The sequence below is a fragment of the Haliaeetus albicilla genome, chromosome 16 (assembly GCF_947461875.1).
Source record: "Haliaeetus albicilla chromosome 16, bHalAlb1.1, whole genome shotgun sequence".
In the NCBI taxonomy this organism is placed as follows: Eukaryota; Metazoa; Chordata; class Aves; order Accipitriformes; family Accipitridae; genus Haliaeetus; species Haliaeetus albicilla.
Genome location: NC_091498.1, coordinates 12553272 through 12578474, shown reverse-complemented (window position 1 = coordinate 12578474; position 25203 = coordinate 12553272). Strand labels below are relative to the sequence as shown.

Here is a 25203-nt window from a genome sequence, read left to right as displayed (position 1 = left end):
CTGCCCTGTGGTTTGAGGTTTAACGCAGCCTTGAGGGTGAAGACATGGACCTAACAGCGTACTTGGGGGGGCTAGGACTTCTTCCCCACTCCTGTGGGCGTTGACGTCCAAACCATGTTGGCCAAGGCTTTCAAATCTATCTAATGAGTTTGGATTGCCAGCTTGAGATAAGACAAATTGGAGACAGCGCTGAGCACTTCTGGAAAACCAGACGTCTTAACTTGGTTACTTTAGGGTTTACTTTTGATTTACACAGCCTGTACCTCTGTTTTCTTATCGGTAAGACTCCCTTATCTCTTGAGGTTTGCTCGAGGAATGTGTGAAGTTTGCATCCAGACCATCAGGCTGAAGGATTGCAGCATATTGCTGGATAAACATAGTTTTGTATTCAGTTTTGTGGAATATTTTGCCCATTTTAAAGTAACCTTCATTACTAGTGGAGAGTATTAGGTTAAATAGCTCTGGATGCTGCAGTTCCGTGCTGTACTTTTAGACCAAGTTTCATGGTTTTAGGTGAGGCTCTCTCACGTTTGACACCCCAGAGCATCAGACCATAAAAGCAAAAGGAAGACAGTGGATCCTGGAGGCACAGTACAGGGTGACAGACTGAAATAAGTATAATTTTCTCTGGTCAGATTCCCAGGGTAGTCAGTGTGCTGGGTGGGAAGAAGGTAAGAAAGCCCTTGACCCTTGGGGCACACAGGCCATCCCACCATCTCCCCATTTCTAGGCCAGGCTTGCCAGGGTGGTACATCTGTGAGCTTGAGATGAGAGACCAGGGTGGTCCTGGAACAGAGTACCCTGTGGTGGCAGTTTCCTAAAGCTACGTTAAAAACATGTTGCATCCCTGATGGTGGCTTGCTGGTTTTCACCCCAAGGAGTGAGGCGTGGCTCTTTGCCACCCAGAATAGCAGTGAAGTGGGTTTACCTTGTCCCATCCTCAATCCCTGCTGAAATCAAGCAACTTAAAAGACCATTAAAACCTTGAGGGGTGCGTCCCTTCACCTCTGCCTTGCAGAATTAGGTGTCTCTGTGTTACAGCATGCTGGATCCCAGACTTTGGTGTCTCTACCTAGCAGCATTTGGGTGCTCCTGGGATGTGCAGGAGACATTGGCAATGCTCAGTACCCAAGGAATGAAGCTGTGCTTTGCAGATTTCTGCCTTTCCCGGCAGAAGAGGGGGGCTGACCGCTCAGCCTTGCTGCAGAGCAGGCAGTGACAGGGAGGGACCCCCTCTCCTAATGTGGTGGCTGTGTTTCTCCTTGCAGGTGGTGGTGCTCCTGGAAGTCCTGCTCTGGGGTTGGCTGGAAGATGACCGAATATAAGCTGGTGGTGGTGGGAGCTGGTGGTGTCGGGAAGAGTGCTTTGACAATACAGCTCATTCAGAACCATTTCGTTGATGAGTATGACCCCACGATAGAGGTAAGCGGCTCTGGGCTTGGGGTCCATCTGTCTGTTTTCCTCTTGCTCTTCTCCACCTTGCCTCCAACCTAGAGCATGCTCGGCTTGGTCTCAGGTCTGAACTTGAGCAGGGATGTTCCTCTGCTTTGCAGAGCTATTCTGAGTTGCTACGCACGTGTTCAGAGGTCGCAGTGACCGACTTTTGCCTCCTGAAGAAGGTTGGCGGTGTCTGCTGAAGAGAGATGGTGAGGGAGGCAGCAAAAGTGGGCAGAGGGGGAGGCAGCAGAAGCAGGCAGACCTGGGCAGGTGCTGAGAGGCAGCACAAAAGTCCTCTTTTTTGATAAGACAACAGTGTAGGGAGGGGTTAAAGGTTTGGGATTGAAGAGCCATTTTGTGCCTGTGCTTTCGTTTCTTCTCCTGTGAAATCAGAGTAAATATATTAACTTCTCATGCAGGATGTTTTGAGATTTACTGATGAAATGGGTTTTATCAGAGCTTGGTTGTATTTTGTATGTCCTGCAGTTTGAGCGAGACGTACCGAACAGCTGAACCATTGTGGTTCTCAGAGTGCTGTCTCTGCTCTATTGTGAGGAGTTAAAGGTTGATGCATGGGTCTCATAGTCGGAGTGGATGGTAGCACTAGCCTGTCTAGCTCAGCACCCTGCCTGTGCAGATGGGGGGATCCAGTCTTCAACATCCATTACACTATTTATTTATTTATTTTTTACTTTAAAAAAAAAAAAATTCCATTCTCCGACTGCTTTCACTGTTGCTAGCGAGATTCTAATTACCCCCTGCATGCCTTACACCTTCGTTCGGGGGAGATGTGGGCAGCAGCCACTGCTCTGCACAAGGAGTAAGTCCACCCTAGGAAGGCAAATTACAGCTCTGTCATGCCTCTTGGACAATAACCTCCCTGTCTGCAGTCCTAAAGGACTCTCTACCAGATGTGTATAAATGCAGCTGTGGTTGCTGCAGTTATTATTATCATAATGGATAAAAGGCTCCAGCTGGGATCAGGAATCTATTCTGGTAGGTGTTGTATGTGTAGTCCCCACCCTGAAGAGCCTACAACTTAAATAAACAAGCAAGATAAGGCTTGGTAGAAAGGCAGAAATAGTCTTACAATCCTACAGATGGGAAGGAGAGAAAGCACTTACAAGCACGTGCTATTACGTCATTTGGCCAAGGTCACCTAGAAAGTCCGTGGCAGAGACTGGAATTTAATTTAAGGGCTCCTGAGTCTTGGTGCTGCACCTTGCTTATGGATGCAGTTGCCTTCTTCCCCAGCTCCTCTCCCCTCGCGTGCTTATCACCAGTAGCATTGTTTGCTTTTGTTAGAAACCCATTTCAGGTTGGTTTCAGCAAAAGAGCTGCTGATGGAAAGCAACCTCCCTGGGGAGGCATCTGCATGGATGGGTCCTCTTTTGGACCTTACAGTGGGCAGGGGCAGCTCTGACCCAGTGATGTGCTGGGTTATGGCATCCTATTTTTTTTTTGTCTCCAGCTGCCTGCCCCTTGTATATACCCTGCAGGGAATTTTCTCCATGTAAACAGACAGTGGGGAATGTAAACCTTGCATGGCATTTCCCAGCATACACTCCTTGCCCTGCCCACTCCTGACATGCCCTGGGAGATGCCCGCTCTTGTCCCCTGTTCCCCCAGCCCCACTATGCTCTTTTCCTCCTCTTTTCTTCCTAAAGCAGCCACGAGCTGCTCTTCACCCCTCTCACCCCTGGTGGTTTTCTACCTGCAGGTCCCACCAGCCCCGATGCCTTTGCAGCTCCCTCGGTCGTACCCCACATCCCGCCCCCGGCCATCTTCTCACTCATTCCAGGGTGACTCCTTTTAATTATGCTTCATTTTATGGGGAATTAGGACGCACAGAGAGTTACCTGCCAGCCATCTGAATGTGACCAACAAACCACCCTCCTGTGACTAAGCTGCTTTGGATCATGCCCAGGAGCTGACTCTGACTGTTCAGCCGGCTAACAAACAGCACAGCAATGCTGAAAGGAGCAGGATAAAAGGGGGGGAAAAAAAGAGTATACGTGCATGGAGCAAAGGCGTTACCCACCACTTTAATGAATCGAGTGCAGGCTGTGCTGCAAAGGGGGGTGCGAGTGGGTCGGAGTGCACTGAGAAGGTGCTCCCCAGGACAGGAGAGGTGGAAAGTGAGTTTGTCCCCTGTCTGGGGCAGAGACCCTGACTGAGTGCCTGCTCCCCTCCTGCCCTCCCAATTCACTAGTGCAAACATCTGGCTTTGTAACGCAACTCTGGCCGACCCGCTACAGCATGCGCTCGCACGGCTGCTCTTGGGCTGCCAGGGAGTCTTAAGACCTTCAGTTTGGGAACAAGAGGGCCAAGGCACCAAGTAAATGCATGCCGCTGGCAGTGTCCCATGGCGAATGAGCGGGGATGGAGTAAAGAGTCAGACTGTGTTGAGAAATTCTTCGGTTCATCTTCCAGCTTTTAGCAGTCAGCTAGTAACAGGCTTCCCAAGCCTCTGGTCGCATCCTGACCGTAGCGTTTAACAAATGGACCTCTTGGCCTGGTCCCCCGGCACACCCAGGGTGCTCCCAGCATCCATCTGGGATCCTAAGTCTGAACCCCACGCGGACGTTGTTTCTGCTGCTGGGTCCGGCCACTTTCCCTTGTGCAGGAAGGTGGGGTAGGACACAGGGGTGCTGCAGAGGAGCGTTGAGGCTGCAGGGTGCCGGTGGCTGGACATGTGGGCTGGTGGCAGCTACCCCTGCAGCAGCAGCAAGGTCACCAGACAGCATGGCAGGGATGGCTGAGCCGCCATTCCGAGCATCTCAGGGGGGTTCAGATGAAGCTGGACACAAAGCAAGGGTGGGGAGAGCTTGTCCCCTTCCTTTGGGGAGCAGTATGCAAAGCATCCTCTGCAAGACTCTTAATACCTTTGCTTCATTAGCGAGCTGGCTGGCCTTACGGGCAGCCTGTTGATGACCTGAGCCGAGGTGCGGGATCACTTCTCCGTAAGCGTACTGTCTGCTCGTGAGACCTCCTGTAACTGGGGACTTGGCAATTAATTGTGAACATGTGTGCCAAGAGGCTGGTCCTCTGGACGCAAGCCAGGGCCCAGGGGTGGGAGAATGCTCTGCTGTGCAGAGCAGGCACTGGGGTCCTCTTTGCTGGTCCTTGCCAGGCACTGGGACCCTGGAGGTGGAACCAGTGCTCTTCTGCCTTGCACCAAGGAGGCTCCAGATACATTATTGATTAGAAACGGGAGCGCATCCCTGCAGGGCAGTCTGCCAGTTGCCTTCAGAGCGGTTGGCTGGAAGCCAGCCCATCACTTCATGCTTATTCCCGGTGGGTCAGCAGTCCCCTTTTTGGGAAGGCACAGTGGAGAAGGTCGTGGCAGAGCAGATCTCATCTCTGATCTCATGGCCCTCTCCACAAGGTGAGGAAAGACTTTAATTAGCCCCAGCAGATGATGTTGTTGTAGTAATGAACCAAAGGGTGGAGGCCACGTTGGCCCCATTCCCTTTCCGTGCCGCTGCTGGTCCTGTCGGTGACCTTTGCTGCGTTGGCTGTTTGTCTGCAGACCTGCAAAGCTCATCTGATAACATTGTTGTGGTCGCTGGAAGAGCAGCAGACGTTTGAATTAATTCTAAACTGCAGCCGTAGCCTCTGCGAATGGCTGCAAAGCACTGTCGTGGTCATATTGCTGACTTGCACCTTTTTCATGCCTTTGGTTTTGGCTTCCTTCTCTTGCTGAGAGTCAATGATGCTGCGCTGTACCCAGGGGATGGCTATTGGAGAGGGATGAGGCTGTTCCTTCATGCAGGGGCTGCCCCAGCAGCATCCCTGCTGATGAGACCGGGCATGGGGGGAGAGGCATGGTGGGGAGGAGCGGTGCTTTGAGGAGCCTGCCTTGAAAAATGAAACCTTTTGAGGGATGCCCTGGGTTTCCAGGCCTTCTCACATCTGTGATAAGTTGCGATTGCCTCTGCTGCAGGGAAAACCCCCAACTTCAAAGGACCTGCCTGGATAGTCCTTACCTCTCCTGGAGCACTCTGGGCACAGACTGGTTGTGGGAAACACCCTCCTCACAGCGTGATTTTTTTTTTTTTTTTTCTCATGTTTGAAGAAGAGGTTTGCAGCCTTACTGGTGACATTATGCTTCTGGTGCCTGATCTGAGGTGCATTGGAGGTGCTGCATTTCCAGGTGATCTTAAACACCTTCCAGCCCTGCAGATTGCAAATGGTGGCTGGAAACCCTGGCCGGCCGGAGCCGCCTTTCCTGGGTGTCCCCTTCCAGCACTAGGGCAGGGTGGCAGCAGAAGGGATTAGCCAGGACTAAATAAAGCTTAGGAAAATAGTTGTCGAGGGCTTATGTGGTGTGGTAGAGACAAAGCTGCCCCTGGTCTGCCAGGGGAGAGCAAGCCAGGGGCTGTCTTCTCTGAGAGGAAACCTGCTCAGCTGCTCCCTTTTTCCTTTTATTTTTTTTTTTCCTTCTTTTTCTCCTTTTTCCTTTCCCTCCCATTTTTGAAACAGATTGAGTTAGCTATTTAATGGGAGCTAAACCCAGGCAGAGCGTGACCTGGCATCTTCCCAGGGATGCACTTGCTGCATCCCTTCGCTTGGCAGGACCCAAGCCCTCCCTTAACGCATCCTCCTCCCTTTCTTTCCCTCTCCTGGCCTGCAGGATTCCTACAGAAAGCAAGTTGTCATTGATGGAGAGACCTGCTTGTTAGACATCTTGGATACCGCAGGGCAAGAGGAATACAGTGCCATGAGAGACCAGTACATGAGAACAGGGGAAGGATTCCTCTGTGTCTTCGCCATCAACAACACCAAGTCCTTTGAAGATATTCACCAGTACAGGTCGGTATCCTGGAAGGGCCCCTTCCCTCTTGCCCTGTGCAAAGGGGAGGCCTTGCCGCTGCACCCTCCTGCCCTGCCTTTAAGCTCAGGCCCCACGGTGGAAGCACTGGCTACCAGCAAAGACAATTAGCTCAAGTGGCCATTCCCCAGGGAAGAGACGGAGCAGACAGCTAATGTCAGTGACTCCAATAAAACCCATCCAAAGGGATTGCTTGTGGCCTTTGGGGACTCGGTAATGTAATGTTTAAGTGTTTATGGTGACTAAAGAGAGAGCTGATCCTCTGTGACCCCCTCCCTTCCCTCCCTAATTAATGGAATTGCTTTGTTAGTGGAATCGATCTCAGCGACTTCTGCTGGGCCTGGGAGCTGGGAGAGGAGGCTGGGAAGGGCAGGGAGGGCTGCTTCCCCCACTGGCAGCCATTGTGGCAAGGCTGCGGTCTGTCGGCCGCACGCACATGGGGAGAGGCAGTCCTTGCCCGTTGGAGCTCGGTTTCAACCAGGGGAAAGATGGAGCAGGAGGAGAGTCAGAGCCCCGGCGAGGTGACTTGCCCAAGAGGATGTACTGCGGGGGCAGTGGCAGAGCAGGGACCCCAACCCAACGTGGTCTTGCTTTGGCTGTACCCAGGTTACCCATCCCGCTTCTCCCTCCCTGCTGCCATCACCTGTGCAGAGCTGGAGAGCCAAGGAGATGATATAAATGCAGCGGGAGTCTTCCCTGGTTACCCCGATGCTAGCGTAGGGAGGGATCTCTGCTTTATGCCTTTCTTTGAGGCTTAGCCGTGATGGGAGGCACTTGCAGAGGATGCAAGAGATGGCTCTGCCTGTCCCCGCTCTGTCCACTGCCCACCAAGGGACCATGTTCCCCAGTCCCTCATCATAAATCTGGGTTCCAGATAATCCTGTAGCTCCGAGCACAGGCACAGGCCTTCCTTGCTCCATAGTCAGAGGCACTGGTCCGAGCTGTCGAGATGTCTGAGTCTTTGGCTAGCAGGCGTGTTCAATGTAATAACTATATGGTTGGACTAATTTGGCTTGTTTTAGCTGAACCGGAGACAAAGGATGGGATTTTCCTAAAGCACCTGAGGGATTCGGCAGCATTCATCCTTGTGCCAGGGCTGGTGCCTGTGAATCACTCACAGGATGGCTCATTTTCAAGCCCCGGTTTTAATCATGATGTAAATCACCGGCTTTCATCTCGTTTTGCCTGTGCTCTTTGTGTTTGCACTTTTAAAAGAATATTCCCCAGAGAAATGCTGGCTCTCCCTGGTTAGTAACCATTAGGAGGTATCTCCTTCCAGCTAAGTGTAGCCTGTTCACTAAATTTAGTACTTAGGTTTGCTGATCAGGATGTTACTTGGAACATTTAGGGGGCTTTATGATATATCATACATATAGTCAGACTTCATTTCTATGTTCTACTACATTAAAAAAAGATGATTGATTTTTTTGTGTGTGTGATACGTGTCCAGCTTCTTTTGGATGTAAGTTTGAATTCAATTAAAGTGCAGAAATCAGCATTTTAAATAATGCTTTTACTAGTTAAATAAAACCATGTTAAATGTTCTGGATGCATGAGCAAGAGAAAAAAAAGCTGTTTTGCATCTGAAGTTAAATGATTTATTAAGGAAAGGAAGTTATTATCTATCAGGAGGGAATTGAATGGATTGTTTGTGGTCATAATGGCCTTTAAGATTTTTAGAAGTGGTAGATCTCATCCTCGCCCACCTAGTTTTAAATCTGAGGTTGGAATGAAGAAGTGAGCATTACAGCTTTTTTGCTTCCCAGTTGGTTTCTCAACTTTGAGTGACCTGAACTAAACTGAAAGGAAGTAAATACTGCCTGTGCATCTGCAGAAAAGGTTACAGCTGCCAAAAGCTGGTTCATCAGCTCAGCAAATTCTGGTTGAAGGTGATTTTTTCTTTGTCCTCATTCAGGGGTATTACTTGATCTAAGATGTTGGAAATAACACAGGTAACTGCTTTGAGTATTCATTTTTATTTAGCTTAAACTATCTTAAGCTCATGTCTTAATATAGATTTTCATAATTTCAAGTTGTAGTTTGTAAACAGTTGCATTTAAAGAGCAGAAGTATGTTTAGTTTTCGTTTCCAAAAGTGCCCTAGCTATTTTGCTGTTTACTCATTTATGTGCCATGGTCATTGACATTCTCCTGAAAGCCCAACACAAGGCACTTGGCAGGAATGAAGTGCAGCTGTTAATTCTTGACGAAGAAGCTGGTGGGGAGTGCCCTGGAGCTGCCCCTGATGCCTTTTCTCCCTTCACATTGGCACCTCTTACTTTTGCAGGGAGCAGATCAAGAGGGTGAAAGACTCAGATGATGTTCCTATGGTGCTGGTGGGAAATAAGTGTGACCTGCCAGCCCGGACAGTGGAGACCCGGCAAGCGCAGGACCTGGCCCGGAGTTACGGGATCCCCTACATAGAAACGTCTGCCAAAACCAGACAGGTAGGAGGAGGGTTTTAAACAAAATCTTCTTTTTCTTCTCTTTTCTCCAGTGCTGTCCTGGAGAGGCAGGAACGGGCAGACACCACCTTGCAGATAGATGAGTGCAAGGGCTGGGGTTAGTTGCTTCCCCAAGGCTAAATGCTCCATCAGGACATTCCCTCCCCTGTCCAGGCTTGAGTGTCCAATCTGGAGAAGTACGTAATTCATGCTCTGGCATCAGTGAAGGGCAGATGCCTTCTCAGGGCTTTCTCCAAGGCTCTGGAATAACCCCCATAGTCACTGCAGGTCAGGTAGGCTCAGGGGACTTGGCTAATCCCATCCATGGTCTATTTTGGTAGACCTACAGACAGAATGTACTGGTGCTGGAAGGACCACGTGGGGCTCCCAGAGCACAAAGGTGGAAATGGAGCAGCTGATACCTTCAGTGGTCTAGTGGTGGCTTTTCTCTCGGGTGGTAGACCTCATTCAGGCTGCTGAAAGCTGATGAATCTCAAGGACCTAAGAACTCCTTGGCCTTGTGGTTGCTCATTCAATCTTGGTCTCTGTTCGGAGGCCGCACTAAGATCCATGTTAGTCTTCCCAGCTTGGTTTCGTGCCTTTAACTCTGCAATCTGCACTGCTGGGAAACAAAGCTAGCTGGGGAGCAGAGCCCTCTCTTCTCTCGACTGTCCCCTTTCGAAGTGGGCAGCTGCTTCAAGCAATGCTTTTCTTCCAGGGTGTTGAAGATGCATTCTACACCTTGGTGCGGGAGATCCGTCAGCACAAGCTGCGCAAGCTGAATCCCCCAGATGAGAGCGGCCCTGGCTGCATGAACTGTAAATGTGTGATATCGTGATTATGGTGAGTTTTGGAAGCAGGAGATGGGGTGCAGTGGGGAAGCAGGGCAGGAGGTGACTGCAGATGCACTTGTCTGCAAACAAATTCAGCAGAAACAATTTCAGCAACGGGTATTTTTTAATGAAACACTTTTTTGACTGAAATAACATTTTTCTTTGAAAACATAGGTAAGTCAAAATACCAATTTCCTGAGGAAGTGTGTAGGAGGAAAGGGTTATTTGTTTCCCCCCCTCATTTTGTGGAACAAAATTCTACAGAATTGAATTTAAAAAAATATGTGTTTTGTCATGCTTTCCCTGAGAAAGCTCCTTCCCATGCTGCCCTTCTGAAAGAGGAGTCGAGCTGGTGTTGAAGGTGTGCGGCTCACTGTGTGTTCACCAAACTGGCCCTAGAAGAGTTCAGATGAAGAACTGGGTGAGCGCATTGCCTCCTACTCGTGTAAATTGCCTCATCCTAAACCTTCAGAGCCCACCTGTCTCACTGTGGAAGTCCTGTGTTCTTCAGAAGAGTTTTCCCCATCAGATATATCCCCTGGGATATTTGGAACTGATGCAATGTTGAGAATTAGCCATAAGGGGGCTGTTTTGCTTTTATAAACTGTGCGTGCTGGAGCCAGAAACAGTGTTTTTCACATTGTCCGTGTTCACTTGCCTGTTTTTCTTCTTTCTTTTTCCATCCATGTTCACTTGCCTGGTTTTCTTCTTTCTCTTTCTTTGTTGTTTTTTTTAAATGATGAGTTTATTTAAATCATTGCAATCCTGCTGGATAGCAGGGAGGGAGAACTCCTATTGGTGTCCGTGTGTGAGCTGGGTGGCCTTAAGCCAAACGCCTGGGAACATCTGGCTGTGTAACCAACTCCTTCCGTGGCTGAAATGGAGAGAGGGGCAACTGGGGATGAGTGCACCGGGGACTGGGGTGCAGGAGAAAAGCCTGCACGAACATTGCCCTTAATGTTTTTTGGGGAGTCTCCCAAGCACCTGGACTGGCCCTTCACCCCTTTACACAACTGCTGGAGTCCTAAAGAGAAGCGCATGGTGCTAAGAGGGTCTCGCTGAAGGTGGAGGTGGGCAGCTGGTTTTCCTCTGTCACTTTTTGAGCCAAAGGCCATGAGTGCAGAAGAGCTCTTCCCCGGGGGGAAAAGAAAAAAAAAACAACAAAACGAAACGCTGGCAGCATTTGCTTCCTATGAGCAAAAAACCACCAGAGCACCCCACCCCTCTGCTCCCAGCCGATGCATGCAAGGTCTCCTGGGGGCCAAGCCGAATGCTGTGCCCAGCACACTTATCACTGCTAAGGGAGGTTTTCCAGATGTTCAGGTCCTCCAGATGTTCAGGAACATTTCCTCTGGATGGGGATGTGAGCTCAGGGCTCATTTCCTGCTCTGGCTCACAGCTGATGGCATGGGTTCGGCAGATGCTGCTGCTCCCCAACACCAACTGCCAGGAGCCCGGTCCCCATCACAGCCTGGTGGCCAGCACTGGCACGGGCAGTGCCTTCAAAAAGAGGGGCAAGAAGGGGTGGGAAGGAGTCTCTTGGAAAGACTCCCCTCTGTTAAGAGAGCATGTCCTGTGAGTTGCCCACATCTTTTTCTGCTCAGGCAGCTTATTCTAGCTGCAGTGGCCAAGAGCAGAGAGGGAGGAATATCAGGGCACAAAAGGAGAAGCAAGGCAAGGACACGCTGGGTTTGGGGGATAAGGGTGGGTGTGTGGTCAGGGAGGCAGGGACATTTGGCTGCATTTGCCCTGGACTCACTTTGTGGTTCCTGTCATCCCTGGAGGAGGGAGAAAGATCTCACCAAACAGTGCCCCTTCCCCAAACAGGGTTTGGACAGAGGCAGAAGGTCTGGTGTGATGCCCGAGGCTCACCCATCACTCTACAGACCATTTGCTTGTTCCCTTTAGCACACATGCAGATGCTTTGCTGAGCCAGGTCCAGTCCTCCAAGACCTGTGTAGCCCTTTGCTTTCCTTCTGTGGGCACTAGCAGGGTCATCCTGAAATGTGAGGGGTGGGTAATGGAAACAGTCCCCACTGGTTCTGACAGTGCATGGGTGCTAATGAGTGTCCTCTTCTGGTTTCAGCTGACTGGACCGTGTCTTGGAGAGGTTCCCACTGTGCAGAGTGCAAGGAAAGAGGTGAAGCGAAGGAAGAAGCAAACGGATTCAGGGGAGGAATATGGGGGGAGGGGGAGAGGAAGAGGAGGAAGAGGACAGGGGGAGCATGAGCCCCTCCAAGGACTATCTCGCACTTCACCCAAGCCTGAAGCAAACGACTTTTTTTCTTTTTTTTTCTTTCCCCATCCCCTCCTGCTTTGGCCTCCTCCCACCCTGGCAACTGTACAAAGCCACAGATTGAATCACACTAAATTATTATTTGATGGTCTCGACAAACCGTCTTGATGGCTGTGTCCTCCTTCCAGAAAGTGCTGCTGCTGGTGCTCCGGGAGGATCGCTGGTGGGACAGCAGGGAGGGAAGGGCACTGAGATTTGCTCTCCATGGACCGAGGTCATGCTGTAGACCATGAAGGCAATCGGGGTGAGATATCCTTCAGGGAAAGAGCTGTCTTTGTCTCCAGCAAGCCGTCATCATGTCCCTGTCCCCCCCAGCCCACCTGAAACTCTTTGCTGGCCCCAAGTTTTGGTGGGGTAGAAGAGCGCAACCAGTCTAAGCCTGTCCTCAGTGCTCCCCTGGGTGCTTTGCTTTCAACCTAGTCCTTGTGGGATTTTTTATGGCCTCAGATGTGATGCCTGGAAGGGAAGAAGCACTGGGGAGGAGATCTGAGAGCTGGGTTCACCTCAGCTGGTGCCAGTTTGTTTCTTCCTCAATTTTTTTCCAGGCAGCTCTTCCTGGCACAGCACCTCCCAAAGGTTTATGTGTTCCAGAGGTAGCATTAGGCCTTTCTGCTCCCCTCCAGCACCTAGCTAATGCATACCTTGGGCTGCTCCAGTCTGTCAGCAGTGTAAAATGGTATGCAAATCCTTGTCTGCCCTGTGCACGGCTTAATTACTGGTGAGCATGTAGCAGAAGGGCTCTCTTGCACTGCAGACAGCTGTCTGGCTGCTCAGCAACTAAGACTAAAGCATTCAGACTTCCAGTCCTTGGGTTTAGAGTGGGTTAGAGTGTTTTGGATAAGGGCTAATCTGTTGGGAAGCCCGTCTTTGCTCAGCCCCGCTCCTGTGGGATTTTTGCCTGGTGTCTGACTGGCTTCTCTCACATGGCCTTTCACTTGTAGAGCCAAGATGAGGCATTGCACTCAGTGCAGCGGGCAGCTCAGTGTTCGCTGCCTTTCCCTCTCCCAAGCTATTGCACAGGCTAATTTAGCTGGCATCCAGAATTAAGAGCATCAAAGGGGGAAGGTGATCCAGCCAAGTGTGGCAGGAAGCTGTTCTGCACGGGCTAGCCCAGGCCTGAAGAGGTGTCGGCTTCGGCAGCTGAGGCCGGCAGGGGTTGGGAGCGGTGAGGGCAGCACATGAGTCATATGCCTCACACGGCAAAACCAGAACAGAAAGCCCGGTCACCCCCAGCACAAAGCCACAGCCCACCCAGGGGCTCTCAGTGTCCATGCGGGCAGCCTCCCGTCCTCCCCTCATCCTCCGTCATGCCAGGCAGCAGCAGAATTAAAGCAGCAGAATTAAACGCCAGTGCTGGTTGGAGTTGCTGCCTTTGCTTTTGGCCTGGGCAAGAGAGGACTTGTGCTAACGGCTTGTTTTTTGTACCTGCCTGCTCCGAACTGCTGTGGGGCACAGCCACCACCCCGGCTGCAGCTGCCTGGCACCCCATTCCTGCAGGAGAAGGGCTGATCACAGCTTGAGTGGGAGAAGTTACCCAAGGGAAGAGCTGCCCTGCCTTTAGCTGGGCGTGCTGTTTGCAGCAGTGCCTGTCCCCATGCTGGAGGAGTGCTGAAGATGCTGAGTCTGGTGTTACATGGTGGGGCTGGACCAAAGGCTCCCAGAAAACTTCCCAGCCTAAGTTGTTTCAAGTGTGAAGCCTGGAAGTATGTGTTTTGTTCTGAAGTTGGCAGCTTCTGCACAACTGCAGGCAGGGCAGAGGGCAGGGCTACTTTGTCCTTCTAGAAGATGACTAAAAGCCTTAACAGTTAGTGGGTGGGTTGACATGGTGTTACTGCACTAGGGACCTGGTGCTCTTTTTCTGCAATAGAGCTTATCACATCCTTCACCAGGCCCTTGGGGATGGGATAGCTCTATCTGGAAGCCTTCAGATGAGAAGTAATGCTGTGTTTGGGGCTCTCTCAAGGACTGGACTCTGGATGGCTCTAACCACTGAGAGTATCATCTCATTTCTGGTTGGGAGCCAGAAGCCACAGTCAAGGACCAGGAGCCATGGTCAAGCAAGCTGAGGAGCTCTGGGGAGTACGAGGGGTGAGGTATCTTCACAGGGCAGGCACCAGCTGCAGCTGCAAGAGGCTGGCAGGTCTTGGTGAGGGTGTGTGAGAGCAGCACTGGCCAGAATACAAAGTCCTTCAGCAGTTTGGTCAGGAGCAGGAAGCCAAAGTATGATCATCTCCCTTTCAGAGAGGTTTCTGCACCCCCGAGGGTGAGGTTTTCCAGCTTGCGCAGGAAAGCTCTGGGTCTGGTCAAGTCACGTGTTATTGTAGCTTGTTCGAGTGTCTTCTAGTTCCTTGGGCCACTCATGGCTGTTGCACCGAGGGATGCTGAAGGTGACCTGTTTCATCAGTGGTTCAGCAGTCGGCATCTGTGTTTAGCAGCACACCATCAGGCACCAGACAGGCTTTTCTTCCCGGTGGCAGAGTCTAGTTGAAACTTCACAGCTTTGATCTGTTGTACACTTCAGGTGGTTCCAGTTCTGACAGTCTCTTTTCTGGAGTGGCTGGCTATAGTCCTATTTTATGTATGGCTAAAGCAGACATAGATGTGCTAGGAGTCACTAGGATTCTGCAAATGGACCCAAAAGTTTTTCAGGAGCCAGGGTACACCTTCATCTCGGTGTAGGTGGTAGGACAGTGCTATGACAGGACAGCGCTTCAGGAATCCAGTAGGCAGGTAGGAGCTGGAACTGGAGACTGCAAGCATCTTAGGAGGACCTGGCTGATAAGTGGTGGTCTGAGTCTGGCAGGGTGCAGACCAATCTCATTCCTTTTGTGGACTGCACCCAGCAGAATTGAGGCAGCCATGACCCTTTGGCAAACAGTGCTGGTCAGTAACATGGCCACCTCAGGAGCTGGAAGCACCGTGTTTTTGCTGTAATTAGAAGATCATGAGGAACTCCGACTAAGGTCCATGTTCAAGTCCATACTGAAAGTTGGAGGTAGGTTGGGAGCAAAAGGAGCTAAAAGCTTGACGCCACAGCTCTTCCACTGAAATTGTGCATTAATCGTGTATTAATGTAGTACTGCATCTTTGTTGCAGGAGGTTGGCTTCAGGAGAATCATGACAGATCTTCAATGTGCAGTAAGATATGTCAGCTCTGATCCGATCTGATCTTTGGGGTAGGCAAAAACCAGATCGTATCACTTGTCTCAGGTGGAGCTGTTACTTTGGACTTGGAGTTTTCACTTGCTGACTTGGTGCTGGTGATTTGGGTACAGGATAGCAGCTTGCTGGTCATGACAGACAGGTGGTCAGTATATGAGTTCATGATGTGTTCTCTGCTTGCTAGCTGAACTTCTTGAGTCTGAAAGTAACATCAGGGTTACAGTTTCCTTAGAGCGAAGGTAGGTCTGGAGAAGGAATTGCTGGGTTTGGAGTTGATTTTGTTCATTTTCCACACAGTTCTTTAAGGCGCATTTGTTTTAGAAGTACCTGGACTGGAAGATGTGGTTTTCAGATACTGCAGTCATTTTCCTTATGACAAGGAGTTTATTGCCCATCTCAGTTCTGCTTCTGTGGCACAAGCTTAGGTGAGCAGAATGTGCAGTTACTCTGAAGAGCTGCTCCAGTTGCATAGCTGGAAGCTGCAAAAGTCCACAGAGGTAAGCTTTTTGCTATATTTGGGCACATCAGCTCATGTTTGGCTGCTGTGATCTCTTCAGCTGGTCATGGCAAGGCTGGACTAAACCTGATGCTGTGCAGTGGATCTCGGGCAAGCATGAACACCACCTCTGACAAGGCTTCAGGCAGCATTGTACTGATTATCTGTTGAGGCTGCATCTCCTGTGATGCAGGAGTGCCACCTTTGAACCTGTACTTAAATGACGGAATAGCTGAGGAGGTCTAGTCTGATTTGGTCTGGTCAGGTCCAGATGTCTCAGGACTGATGTATAAGCTTTACTCTCCCACATCTTTCAAGCACCCCACACCCTGTACCAGAGGGGTTGGGGCTCTGGAGACATCACAGCTGAGTCAACTGACAAAATTGCTTACAAGTCCTTAAAGATGCTGATTAAGTGCTGGAATACATCTCATGCCTTTTGGTTTGTGAGGGCTTCCAGAGAAGCATTTTCCTAAGCCAGCAGAGGTGGTGACTCCAAAACAGATGAGCGCATGGTGCTTGCTGAAGGCTTTGGCAAGTATCTGGGTCGAGTTTGCAGGAGCCGGCAGCAATGACTCATTGCCAGAGAGAGGCCTGAGAGGCAAGGGGGAGGGGCAGCTGAAGGAAAGGCTGAGTTTTATGGAGCAGTCCTGCCTAAACGCTGGCCTCATCCTCCTCACTTGCAGCATGGTTGGATAAGGAGGAGCAGACCAGGTTTCCCTTCTGGACTACAGTCTAGTCCACTGTTGCAGACCTTTCCAGCCCAAGTGGTACTTTCGTATCACTTCTCCTTGGCTCCACCAGGAGCCATAAAGGTAAGCAAAGCCCCCCAAGAACCAGCTTCCCCAGGCAGCTGCCTGCCTGAGTGAGCTGCAGGCGTAGACACCCCAGGAGTGGGGCTCTAGCATGGGGCCGGGCAGAGTGGCCTCCAGGGCACCAGGGTGGCCCAGGTTCTTAATGGGGTGGTTGGAAGCAGGGGCTTGTGGTAATCGCACCCCATCTATCTGCAGGTACCTCTAGGGACCTCAGGCCAGTTTTGGAGCAAGGATGGAAGTTTCTTACAGTTAAGCTTTCTCTGTGTCTTAGGAAGAGCCCATTTTACTGTGTGGAAGGATAGGGCTAAATAAGCCAGGCTTTAGTGACTCCGATCCTCGGACTCATGCCTTTGCATGTGCCTTCAAAGCCATCTCCATCCCCATCTTGGGCTCTTTTGTAACTGCTGCCAGTGAGTAGGGATGCTTGTAGGGTGGGACCAGCTGCTGTGCCTCCGAGTGAGATGTTGGCTGAGTTGTTTAAGCTCTGGTTTGCTTATCTCTTGTGCTGTCATGGTGCCCACGTCTGCTAGGCGAGTGCGATTGCCTCGCTACCAGGAGGATGCTGGTATATGCCCTGTGGGCTTCCTCGGCCGCTGAAGTTGTAGGATTTGGGAGATGGTTTGGGAAGGGGTCAGACCTGCCTCTTTCAGCTGCCAGGCCGTTATTTTCTCCACGTGCTGGTTTATACCAGATGATGTGCTGTAAGGAAGGGGGTGGCATTGCTCAGACGATGGTGTGACAGCAAACATCCTGGCCACCAGCAACTGGTGGGAACTGGGACAGGCAGATGGGGCTGGCCCCATGCGCAGCTTCGTTCCCCCTAGGGCAGGTGAGCCTTGCTCTCTCTGTGGGTTGAGTACAGGGTCTGTGGTTTAGCAGAGCCAAGGTACCGGCCCCAGCCAAGGCTGCTGGGGCTGGGGGCTGCACGCCCTGCACTCTGCGTGCCCTCACTCTGCTCCCCAACTCCCAGCCACTGCTGCCACAGCCCCTTTGCAGCGCGCGACGAGCACATAAGCAGCACAGCAGCAAGCGAGCAGCACGCGAGCAGCACAGCAGCACACAACTACCACAGCAGCATGTGAGCACCAGGCGAGCAGCACAGCAGGCCGAAGAGGAGGAAGACTCCCAGGCCCAGCCGAACTCCAGCACTGCCTCTGCCAACCAGGCCAGGGCGCAAAGCTCCCAGACAGCACACCCATCTGTCTCCCCCCACTGCATCCTGGGACCAGAGCCTAAAACAGCCCAAAGCCTTGCTACCTCCCTCAGCTTGGCTCTGCTCCAGGCTCCACTTAGCATCAATTATTCAGTGCTGACTCGCTGACGTATTGCAGAGGCAGGCAGCAGAGTTACTGAGCTCTTGGCGGTCGTAGGTGGTGGGCAGGGAGGATGAGGAGCGCAGCCGTGGCTCGACAGAGAGCTGGCGAGCGACGGGGTGAGATGTGGCCGCCCGCCTGTCCCAGGTCCTGGTGCTGCTGGTTTGGCTGTTCGTGAGCCAGGAAGGACAGGAGCCAGGGCACCAGAGCTCAGCGCAGCTGGCAGGTCTGCATTGGAGTGGTTTCTGGGCAGGGACCAGCCCTGGGAGCAGGAGAGCTGGTGTTAAGAGTTGTCTGAACACCGTGACAAGAGCAGTGGCTCCACCGGGGGAAGGGGGGATTTAATGGGAATACTGGCAAATGCCAAGTGTGGAGGGAGAGGCAGCAGGAGGACCGGTCCCTGGCTGACAAGGCCATTAGGATTTAAGCAGCAGCCTTGATACCATCTACAGAGTTCATTCACCACTGGTCTCGGCGCTGTACAGCAAATGAGTATTGGTAAGCTTGGGCTTGGGACTACACAGCTGTCCTGCTCTTGGTCCCCTGAGAGCAGCACCCAGGCCCTGGAGGGCATAGGAGGGGGTAGAGGGTGCTGCTCGACTGGTGCAGGGGCTGTCTGCACTCCCGTCCCCTTGGGAACACCAGCACCTCCCATGCTGGGACCTTCCCGCAGCTGGAGAGCGTGCTGGTGAGCTGCCGCTCCTGGCACCAGCCGGAGGCCAGGCATTTAGCCTAGGCTGGAGACCAGGCATGGCTTGTGTCCACCCCGAGACCCACCCCGAGCTCTTTTGCTTCTCTGGTAAGGGATGGAGGTCCTAGGCTTACCTGGTGGGCAGGTCCCAGGGGTGGACTTCCCCTGGGGAGGACTCTCTGGAGTGGGTGCGTGGCACATCCTCCGTGAGCCAAGCCCCAAAAACCTAGCTGGGACCCCGGCTCAGCACCCATTCAAGGCTGGATACCGTTGTCGCTCCTGCATTAGCCAGAAGGATGCTGTCAGGGGATGCGGTGGAGCCCTGCCTGTCCCTACCATGACCAGACACATGCATGGGGTGCGAGGACCAAGGATGCCAATAAGCAATGTCTTATGACCAAGTGAACTGAGGCTGTTTCAGAGAGGAACAGGACTCTGCCTGACGCATCCTGCAAACCTAGCACGACTCACTTTCCCTGGGGGAATCCCTGCCCTTCTGGACACTTCTGCTCCCTCCTCGGCAGCACGGAGCTGAAGCTGTCCCAGCAGTTGGGTAAATGCCATATCCTAAACCCTGTGGTGCCTGTCACGTAGGGAACTGTCACAGCCATTCAAACCCGGTCCCAACTGTCTGCTTCCTCCGTGCCACCTGAAAGCCAACAGGTTCACTGGGGCTGTTGGCTGGGAGGTGACACAAAGCAGCTTGTGCAACTGGGCTGCTTGCAGGCACCTGGAAACATGGGAGGGATGAGGTTTGCTTCATTCCAGCCCATGGATGTCCCACTTGTGCTCACGGTGGAGCATACCTGGAGTAGCATCCAGCATGAAATGACATGGGAGACGTGCCGAGAGCTGCATCCTCACTGCACTGCTGCTCCACTGTGGTGCTTACTGGTGCTGGCTTTTTTTTTCTGCAGGGTTGCAGACAAGATTTTAACCAGTTCATATAAATGAGCTAACTTAAGGACACTGGAGAACAAGGTAGGGGCTTTTTTGTTCGTTTGACCTCTTTTAGGTGAGGCAGAGCACTGCTAGAAGCAGGAATACCAACCTACAGCACCCACTGGGTGATGCACAGGGATGCCACATTTCCTGCACTGCCCTTAAATCCTCAGGTGGCGTTCAGCTAATCGTGGCCCTTCCATTTTGCTGTCAGTCTTTGTGCCCTCTGTGCTGCTCTGGTAGAGACAGATGACCCTGCATTTACTGTAACCTTGTTGCTTAAGCACTAAATGGCAGCTTTCTCTTGGGGGAAACCAGAATCCTGCCCAAATTTAACACCCCAAAGCCAATGGTACCATGGTCATCTAAGCACAGGCTGCAAAATTTGGGGTGTGCCAGAGGTGCTGCTCACACACAGCTTCTTAAAATCCATTTTTCAGCTGTGAGCGGCACCACCTTACGCTGGTGTAAGCATGACTCAGTCCTGACTCACACAGTGTCACGGTAAGTCGCACCCATCAGCCGTGCAAGGAGCTGTGTCCACCCGCTCCCCGTCCCATCCCGTCCAACCCTCCCAGTGCTGCCCACAGGCAAGGAAAACAAACTCCAAACCTGAAATCTTGGCCAAAAAAGAAAGCAAGCTGCGGTGGGGCTGTTGGCCACCAGCCACGTGTTGGAAGGGATGCGCAGGGGCTGGGGGCAGGATGCTATCCTTGGCTCAGTGAGCTGGGAGAGGACAGCAGTGCGTAGAAAGGAGCAGTTTTCTTTCCCCTGAGGATCCCTGGATTTAACTGTGGTAGAAAAGCAGGGAGGAAGGTAGGGATGGAGAGGAAGGTGCAGCTGAAGCACACTTGGTGAACCAAGCTAAAGGCCAGCAGGAGAAGGCAACCAGTCTTGCTGCAGCATCTGTCACTGTAAAAAACCTTGTGGAGTCTGATTTTATGCTAAACGTCTTTAACCGTTATCATTACAACTATGTAAAACACAGCATCAAATACTCTGGAGTGTCTTTGACTCAGTGTAAAAAGGAATGATTGACTCCCCCCCCTTACAAAAAAAAAAAAAAACAACAAAAAAAGCACAGACATAAAAACGTTTTTATAAAGTAATAATTATAATACATTAGAAAGAGTCACGGAGGAAGCGTTCCACGCTGTAAACAAGAATAGCAATTAAAAAAGAAAAGCAGATGGTAGCCGGGCTCTCAAAGTGCATGGCCGAGAGATCCCAACCTCAACTGCCCTCCCACACTGGAGCTGGTCCCCAGCCCAGTCCCTGTGGCTCCTGCTGCCTGCTGGCACTGCAGCCACTCAAAATGCTCAATTGCACCCCCCCCCCCCCAAAAAAAAAAACAAAACCAAACCAACAACCAACCAAAACCCCAAACCTGCAATGTTGGTCTTTAAAACTACATGGAGGGCAGCAAGGCGAGAGTTGTCCCAGGGCTGCGACGGCAGGGATGGGGCAGTGGGGGGGGCTGCTTTCCTGAGTTTGCTTGTGGCAAGAGTGGCTTTTGCTAAGGGGCTGGGGCAGGGGTGCAAGTGGCAGTTATTTGTCCTGCTGAGCTGCCACCCTTGCCCTTCTCCTTCCCGTCCTGTCCCCAGCAAAAGAGCTGAGGCTGGGCCATGTCCTGCCCACCCCAGGCTGCCACAGACCACCATGGCTGCACCTTCATCTGCAGCAAGAGGCAGACAAGGCGAGAGCATCAGTCATCTCCTAGTAGATGTGTTGATGTGCTGAAGTGAGAGCATCGCTCCAAGGAAAGCAATGCACCTTGCTGGCTCCCAGTCAGCTCAGGCTACTTTGTCCCCAGGCACTCTTCCCAAACCTGCCAGCTTTCAGGGGCTGCAGGTTGCAGAAGAGCTTCTTAGGTGGCACAGGGAGGAGCTCGGAGACCTTCCCAGTGAGAAGCACACTGGAGGGAACGGGGAGCCTGTGTCTACCTGCTCCAAAGGTCACTGAAACCACCTGGTGGCTTCCCCCAGGCTTGGAGGTGACCAAGGACTTTGCTGCTCAGTCCTGTTTGTTAGGGCTTGGAGGGGAGGAACACCCCCAAATTCTTCTTGAACACCATGCACCATATACCATGCACTGGGTACTGTGCATTTGACAGCTCTCCCAAGACTGGAGCAAACCACCTTTTTAAATGTGAATACTGCAGAACATCCCCGACACGCTGGGTGAGGAGCCCGGGTGCACATGCAACATGATGTGCAGAGGCTGTGTGCCCAAAATGAGGAGAAAATGTAAAAATGAGGGGGGGAAAAGGTCTTGGCTCTTGCACATGTGAGCCAAATGCTCAGACACATTAGCAGGAGTCCTATGTGTGCTTCAAGGAGAGGACAGACCCCCCCCAAACTACAGAAACCAAGCCAAGAGGTGACCACCAGCCCTCAGATGCTTCTCGGTGAGCTCCAGAGGCCAGTGGCCTGCTAGCAAAAGGCAATCGATAGCTGTCCGGAAATACTGCCCAGGTATTTTAACACACAAATAGGTTTAATTACTGTATGGTTATTGGAAAACATACTCTAAATTAAAACCAATTCAAGCACCGTTGTCCTAGAAAGGACCCATGGCGTCTCAAAACACAAATACTGAACATTCATACAGCAGTTCTCAAAGAGCAACTCTTGACTCCTCACAACACCCCTGCGAGGTAGCTAATAGGGTTATCCCTGCTTTGCAGAGGGAGAGAGGACGGGCAAGGTTAGAGACTCGACAGAAGACTGGGTCTCCGACAGAGGAGGGGTTGCAACAGAAGCTGAGGGTGCTGTGGTCTGGCTGGCTACATCCAAAGAAAGATGGGGTGCTCCCTTCGATGCTCTCCCTGCTGCTAACACAAACCACCACGTGAACAGAAAACAAACAAACAAACAAAAAACCTGATAAACCCCACAAAGTAATTTAGTGGAAGTTTCTACTGGGTTTCCAGGTAGGCTTCAGATCAGGTTATGTTACTGAAGCAGCCTGTGAGAAAAACAGTTTTCAAAGTCTCCTTAGAAGAGCTTTTGCCCAGGGTCTCCATTGAAGGGATGGGAATCCCACCTGCAGTCCCCTCTAAAGTGGCATCTGCAGCCACCCCTTCTGGAGAGCAGTCAAATACAACACCATCTGGCCTAGTTTAGCTCCTACTGCATCCATTGATCTTCCTTCCCAATGAAGTCCCTTCACCTGTAGGGGTGAAGTAGATAGGGAAACAGGCGTTTGGACCAGCTTTCAGTGGGGTGAGCTGTCCCTGGGTCCCTGCTCACCTTCAGTAAATGGTTTGGATTGTGCAGCAGCAACACCCTGGGATGGGGAGGAGATGGACAGGCCACCAGTACACGAAGGGCATGTGGGCACCCACTGCGTTTTCTCTTCAGCAGTGGGCTGTGCTGACAGTGATGTTCTGCAGCATCATCTTCCAAACCTCTGTGCCCAGGTTTCCTTCCTTGGTGGTTGATTTCTGGGTGGGCTAAACCAGAAGGGCTGGGATCAGGTTCTAGGCAATGTGCTCCCCTTCCTCAACTCCTGTGCTGGTTCCACCCCGACACATAACTTGGTCAAAGTAAAAGTGGGCTTCAGCTTGGGCACCATGATTAGACACCATCGCACCTCCAGCAGCTTGCTAGCGAAGGCAGGAGTTTTCCCAAGGCAGCAGCCCCTTTTCCTGTTCAATGGGAAGGCAGCGAGCCCGCTCGCCGCCCTGGGTCTGTGAGGGAAAGGCCACTCAGCCCAAGAGACGGGGCTCAACCTTCATCACTGTCCTTATCACCTTAAGCACCTGGGAAAGAACCACCCCGCTGGCTGTCCTTTACCAGGGTCACACCAAGGAGAACCCCTCCACCCTGGCCAGGGACTCACCAGCCAGTAAACCTCCCCCCTGGGACCCCATCCACCACCATGGCAGGAGCTAGGCACCGCGCTGTGGAATTGCATAGAGTAGGCAGGAGGCTGTCTGCGCCCTGCCAGGATGCCATGGCCCTGCCTGAAAATGCTGCTGCCTACAACCGCGAGCCTGGGAAAAGAAATAAAGATCTATTGCTACAAAGGCCTTTGAAAGCAACGCTGTTGGCTGCGCTGATCGGGCATTCTAAAGAAAGCATTTCAGACTCCTACACCTCACGCCCGCTTCCACAGCCATGGGTACTATGGCAGGCAGGCACAGAAGAAAACACACAACACATTCACCAGCCCTGCCTCTGCCCCCCACCCCGACACACGACGAGGCTCAGGGAGCTTCGAGGAACAAAAAAGTGAAAGCGTTTTCCAATTTGTCCATAGGAAAGATGCAAACCCAGTTTGCTGGTGTCTCCTGGCGCTGGCGGCCACCGCTCCATCGCCTCACCACGCGCTCGTACCAAAGCACAGCTCCACAGGTGATGGCTTCTGTGCTGTCACCCCCACACAGCCCTGCTGAAGGGGGGGGTCCCAAAAATGGGGCAAGGGTGCTGCTCCAGCACCTGCTTCCTCTCCCTCACCTCCCCCTGTCCCCACTAAAATGTCACCGATTTGGGGAGTTTTGCCAGGGCAGGAGAGCCTGAAAGGAAACTGTTCTCCGAGTGGGATTTGGCAACCTGTGGCAGTAATTTTGGTTTGGGGCTCAGGGGGGGTCGTGGGGCTTTCAGTGTGTTTAATGGTTTCTGGAGGCTTTTTTGGGCATCTACCTCCTCCGGGTCCAGCGCAAGAGGCGGTGGTATGGAGGTGGCAGGCAGGGGTCGTCCAGTCTCCGGCAGAGGCAATGCCACCTGCTTTCTGTTCGAGAAGTCCTGCTCTGTTGCATGGGCCAGGTGGAGGGGAGTGGTGGTTTTTATAACAGCGTAGGGACTGTTCTGCTCCACCATGGGGGATGGCACCTGCTGGAAGGGGCAGCCCTTGCCCAGCCCCACTGCCTCTGACTCGCTGCCGGATAAGACGGGCACGCTGCCACCCGCCAGCCCATGTGTGGGCAAGACGCCCAAGCCCTCTGGCCAGTGCACGGTGCCGGTAGTGTTCCCTGGGCCATTCTGCTGCAGGCTGGTGAGCTCCCCTGTGGATGCAGCTTTGGATGCCAAACGCTTCAAGTCCGTTTGGTCTGGCAGCGCTGCTCTGCAGCGCTTATCGGCCGACTCCTCCCTGCGCTTGCTCTCTGGGGAGCCGTCATGCTGCGATGTGCCGGAGAACTGCTGCCAGCCACCCGGCTGAGGATAAGGGGGTGCTTCGAGCGCTTTCTCTTTGCAGAGGGAAGATGCTTGTTCTCCTGCCGGCAGAGCGGCAGGATTTGACTGCCACACTGAGTGGTCCGTAGCAGAAAGCTCCGTGGTGCTTGAGTCGGGAGGACTCGGCATGTTTTGGAGAGAGGAGTCCAAGGATTCATGGTTGGCCAGGGTGGGGAGGGAGACCGACTCGTGGTCCACTGTGGTACGGCTGGGGGTGAGAAGAGGCTGCTCTGGAGGCAGGGCTGTGGGCAGGAGGTGATGACGGGCCTGGGTCTCGCTTGCCTTCAGAAGAGACGGCGGCTGCCCGTTCCCAGTGGGCTCCACCTGACTCTCCTCTCCCAGTGACCCCCTGCCAGGAGGATGCAGGTGGACGTCTGTTGCTTCAGCTGCTTCACTGCGCTGGAGGGTGGGAGTCCTCGCCTCTGCCACCATCGTTCCTCCTGGCACCCCAGGACCTCTGTGGGGATGGGGCTCCCTGTCTGTGGGGTGCTCACCCACCTGGCCATTCTGGCCATTGGCTGCCACATTGCCCTTCATGGCTACCAGGCTGAGTGAGAGCTCCAGGCCCAGGGGCTTCCGTGGGAATTCCTCAGGCTTTGCTGCATTGGAAGCAGAGAAAACAAACCCCAAAATGTGCATCAGTTAATTTTTGCATCTGGCATGCCCCAGCTGCGGGGCAGGCAGATGCTGCACCCAATGCCAGACTTTCTGGGCTGCCCTGGCTCGCAGCCATGCCAGAGGGATGCTCTGGTCCCCAGTACACA

General features: G+C 52.5%; 2 protein-coding genes across 5 annotated transcripts in view; one reads left to right on the top strand and one right to left on the bottom strand.

The window, feature by feature from the left end:
- HRAS (HRas proto-oncogene, GTPase) overlaps positions 1-11942 on the top strand; it is a 43219-nt gene extending 31277 nt beyond the window's left edge. Inside the window, exons 2-6 of the mRNA XM_069803509.1 lie at positions 1269-1422; positions 6074-6252; positions 8558-8717; positions 9433-9557; positions 11634-11942. Of these exons, the coding sequence (XP_069659610.1) occupies positions 1312-1422; positions 6074-6252; positions 8558-8717; positions 9433-9552 (570 nt within the window). The 5' untranslated portion in view covers positions 1269-1311 and the 3' untranslated portion in view covers positions 9553-9557; positions 11634-11942. The remainder of the gene's footprint in view (positions 1-1268; positions 1423-6073; positions 6253-8557; positions 8718-9432; positions 9558-11633) is intronic.
- Positions 11943-20341: 8399 nt separating this feature from the next.
- LOC104313402 (USP6 N-terminal-like protein) overlaps positions 20342-25203 on the bottom strand; it is an 88180-nt gene continuing 83318 nt past the window's right edge. For all 4 annotated transcript variants that reach the window (XM_069803505.1, XM_069803506.1, XM_069803507.1 and 1 more), the window contains one exon: positions 20342-25038. In XM_069803505.1, the coding sequence (XP_069659606.1) occupies positions 23738-25038 (1301 nt within the window). In that variant the 3' untranslated portion in view covers positions 20342-23737. The remainder of the gene's footprint in view (positions 25039-25203) is intronic.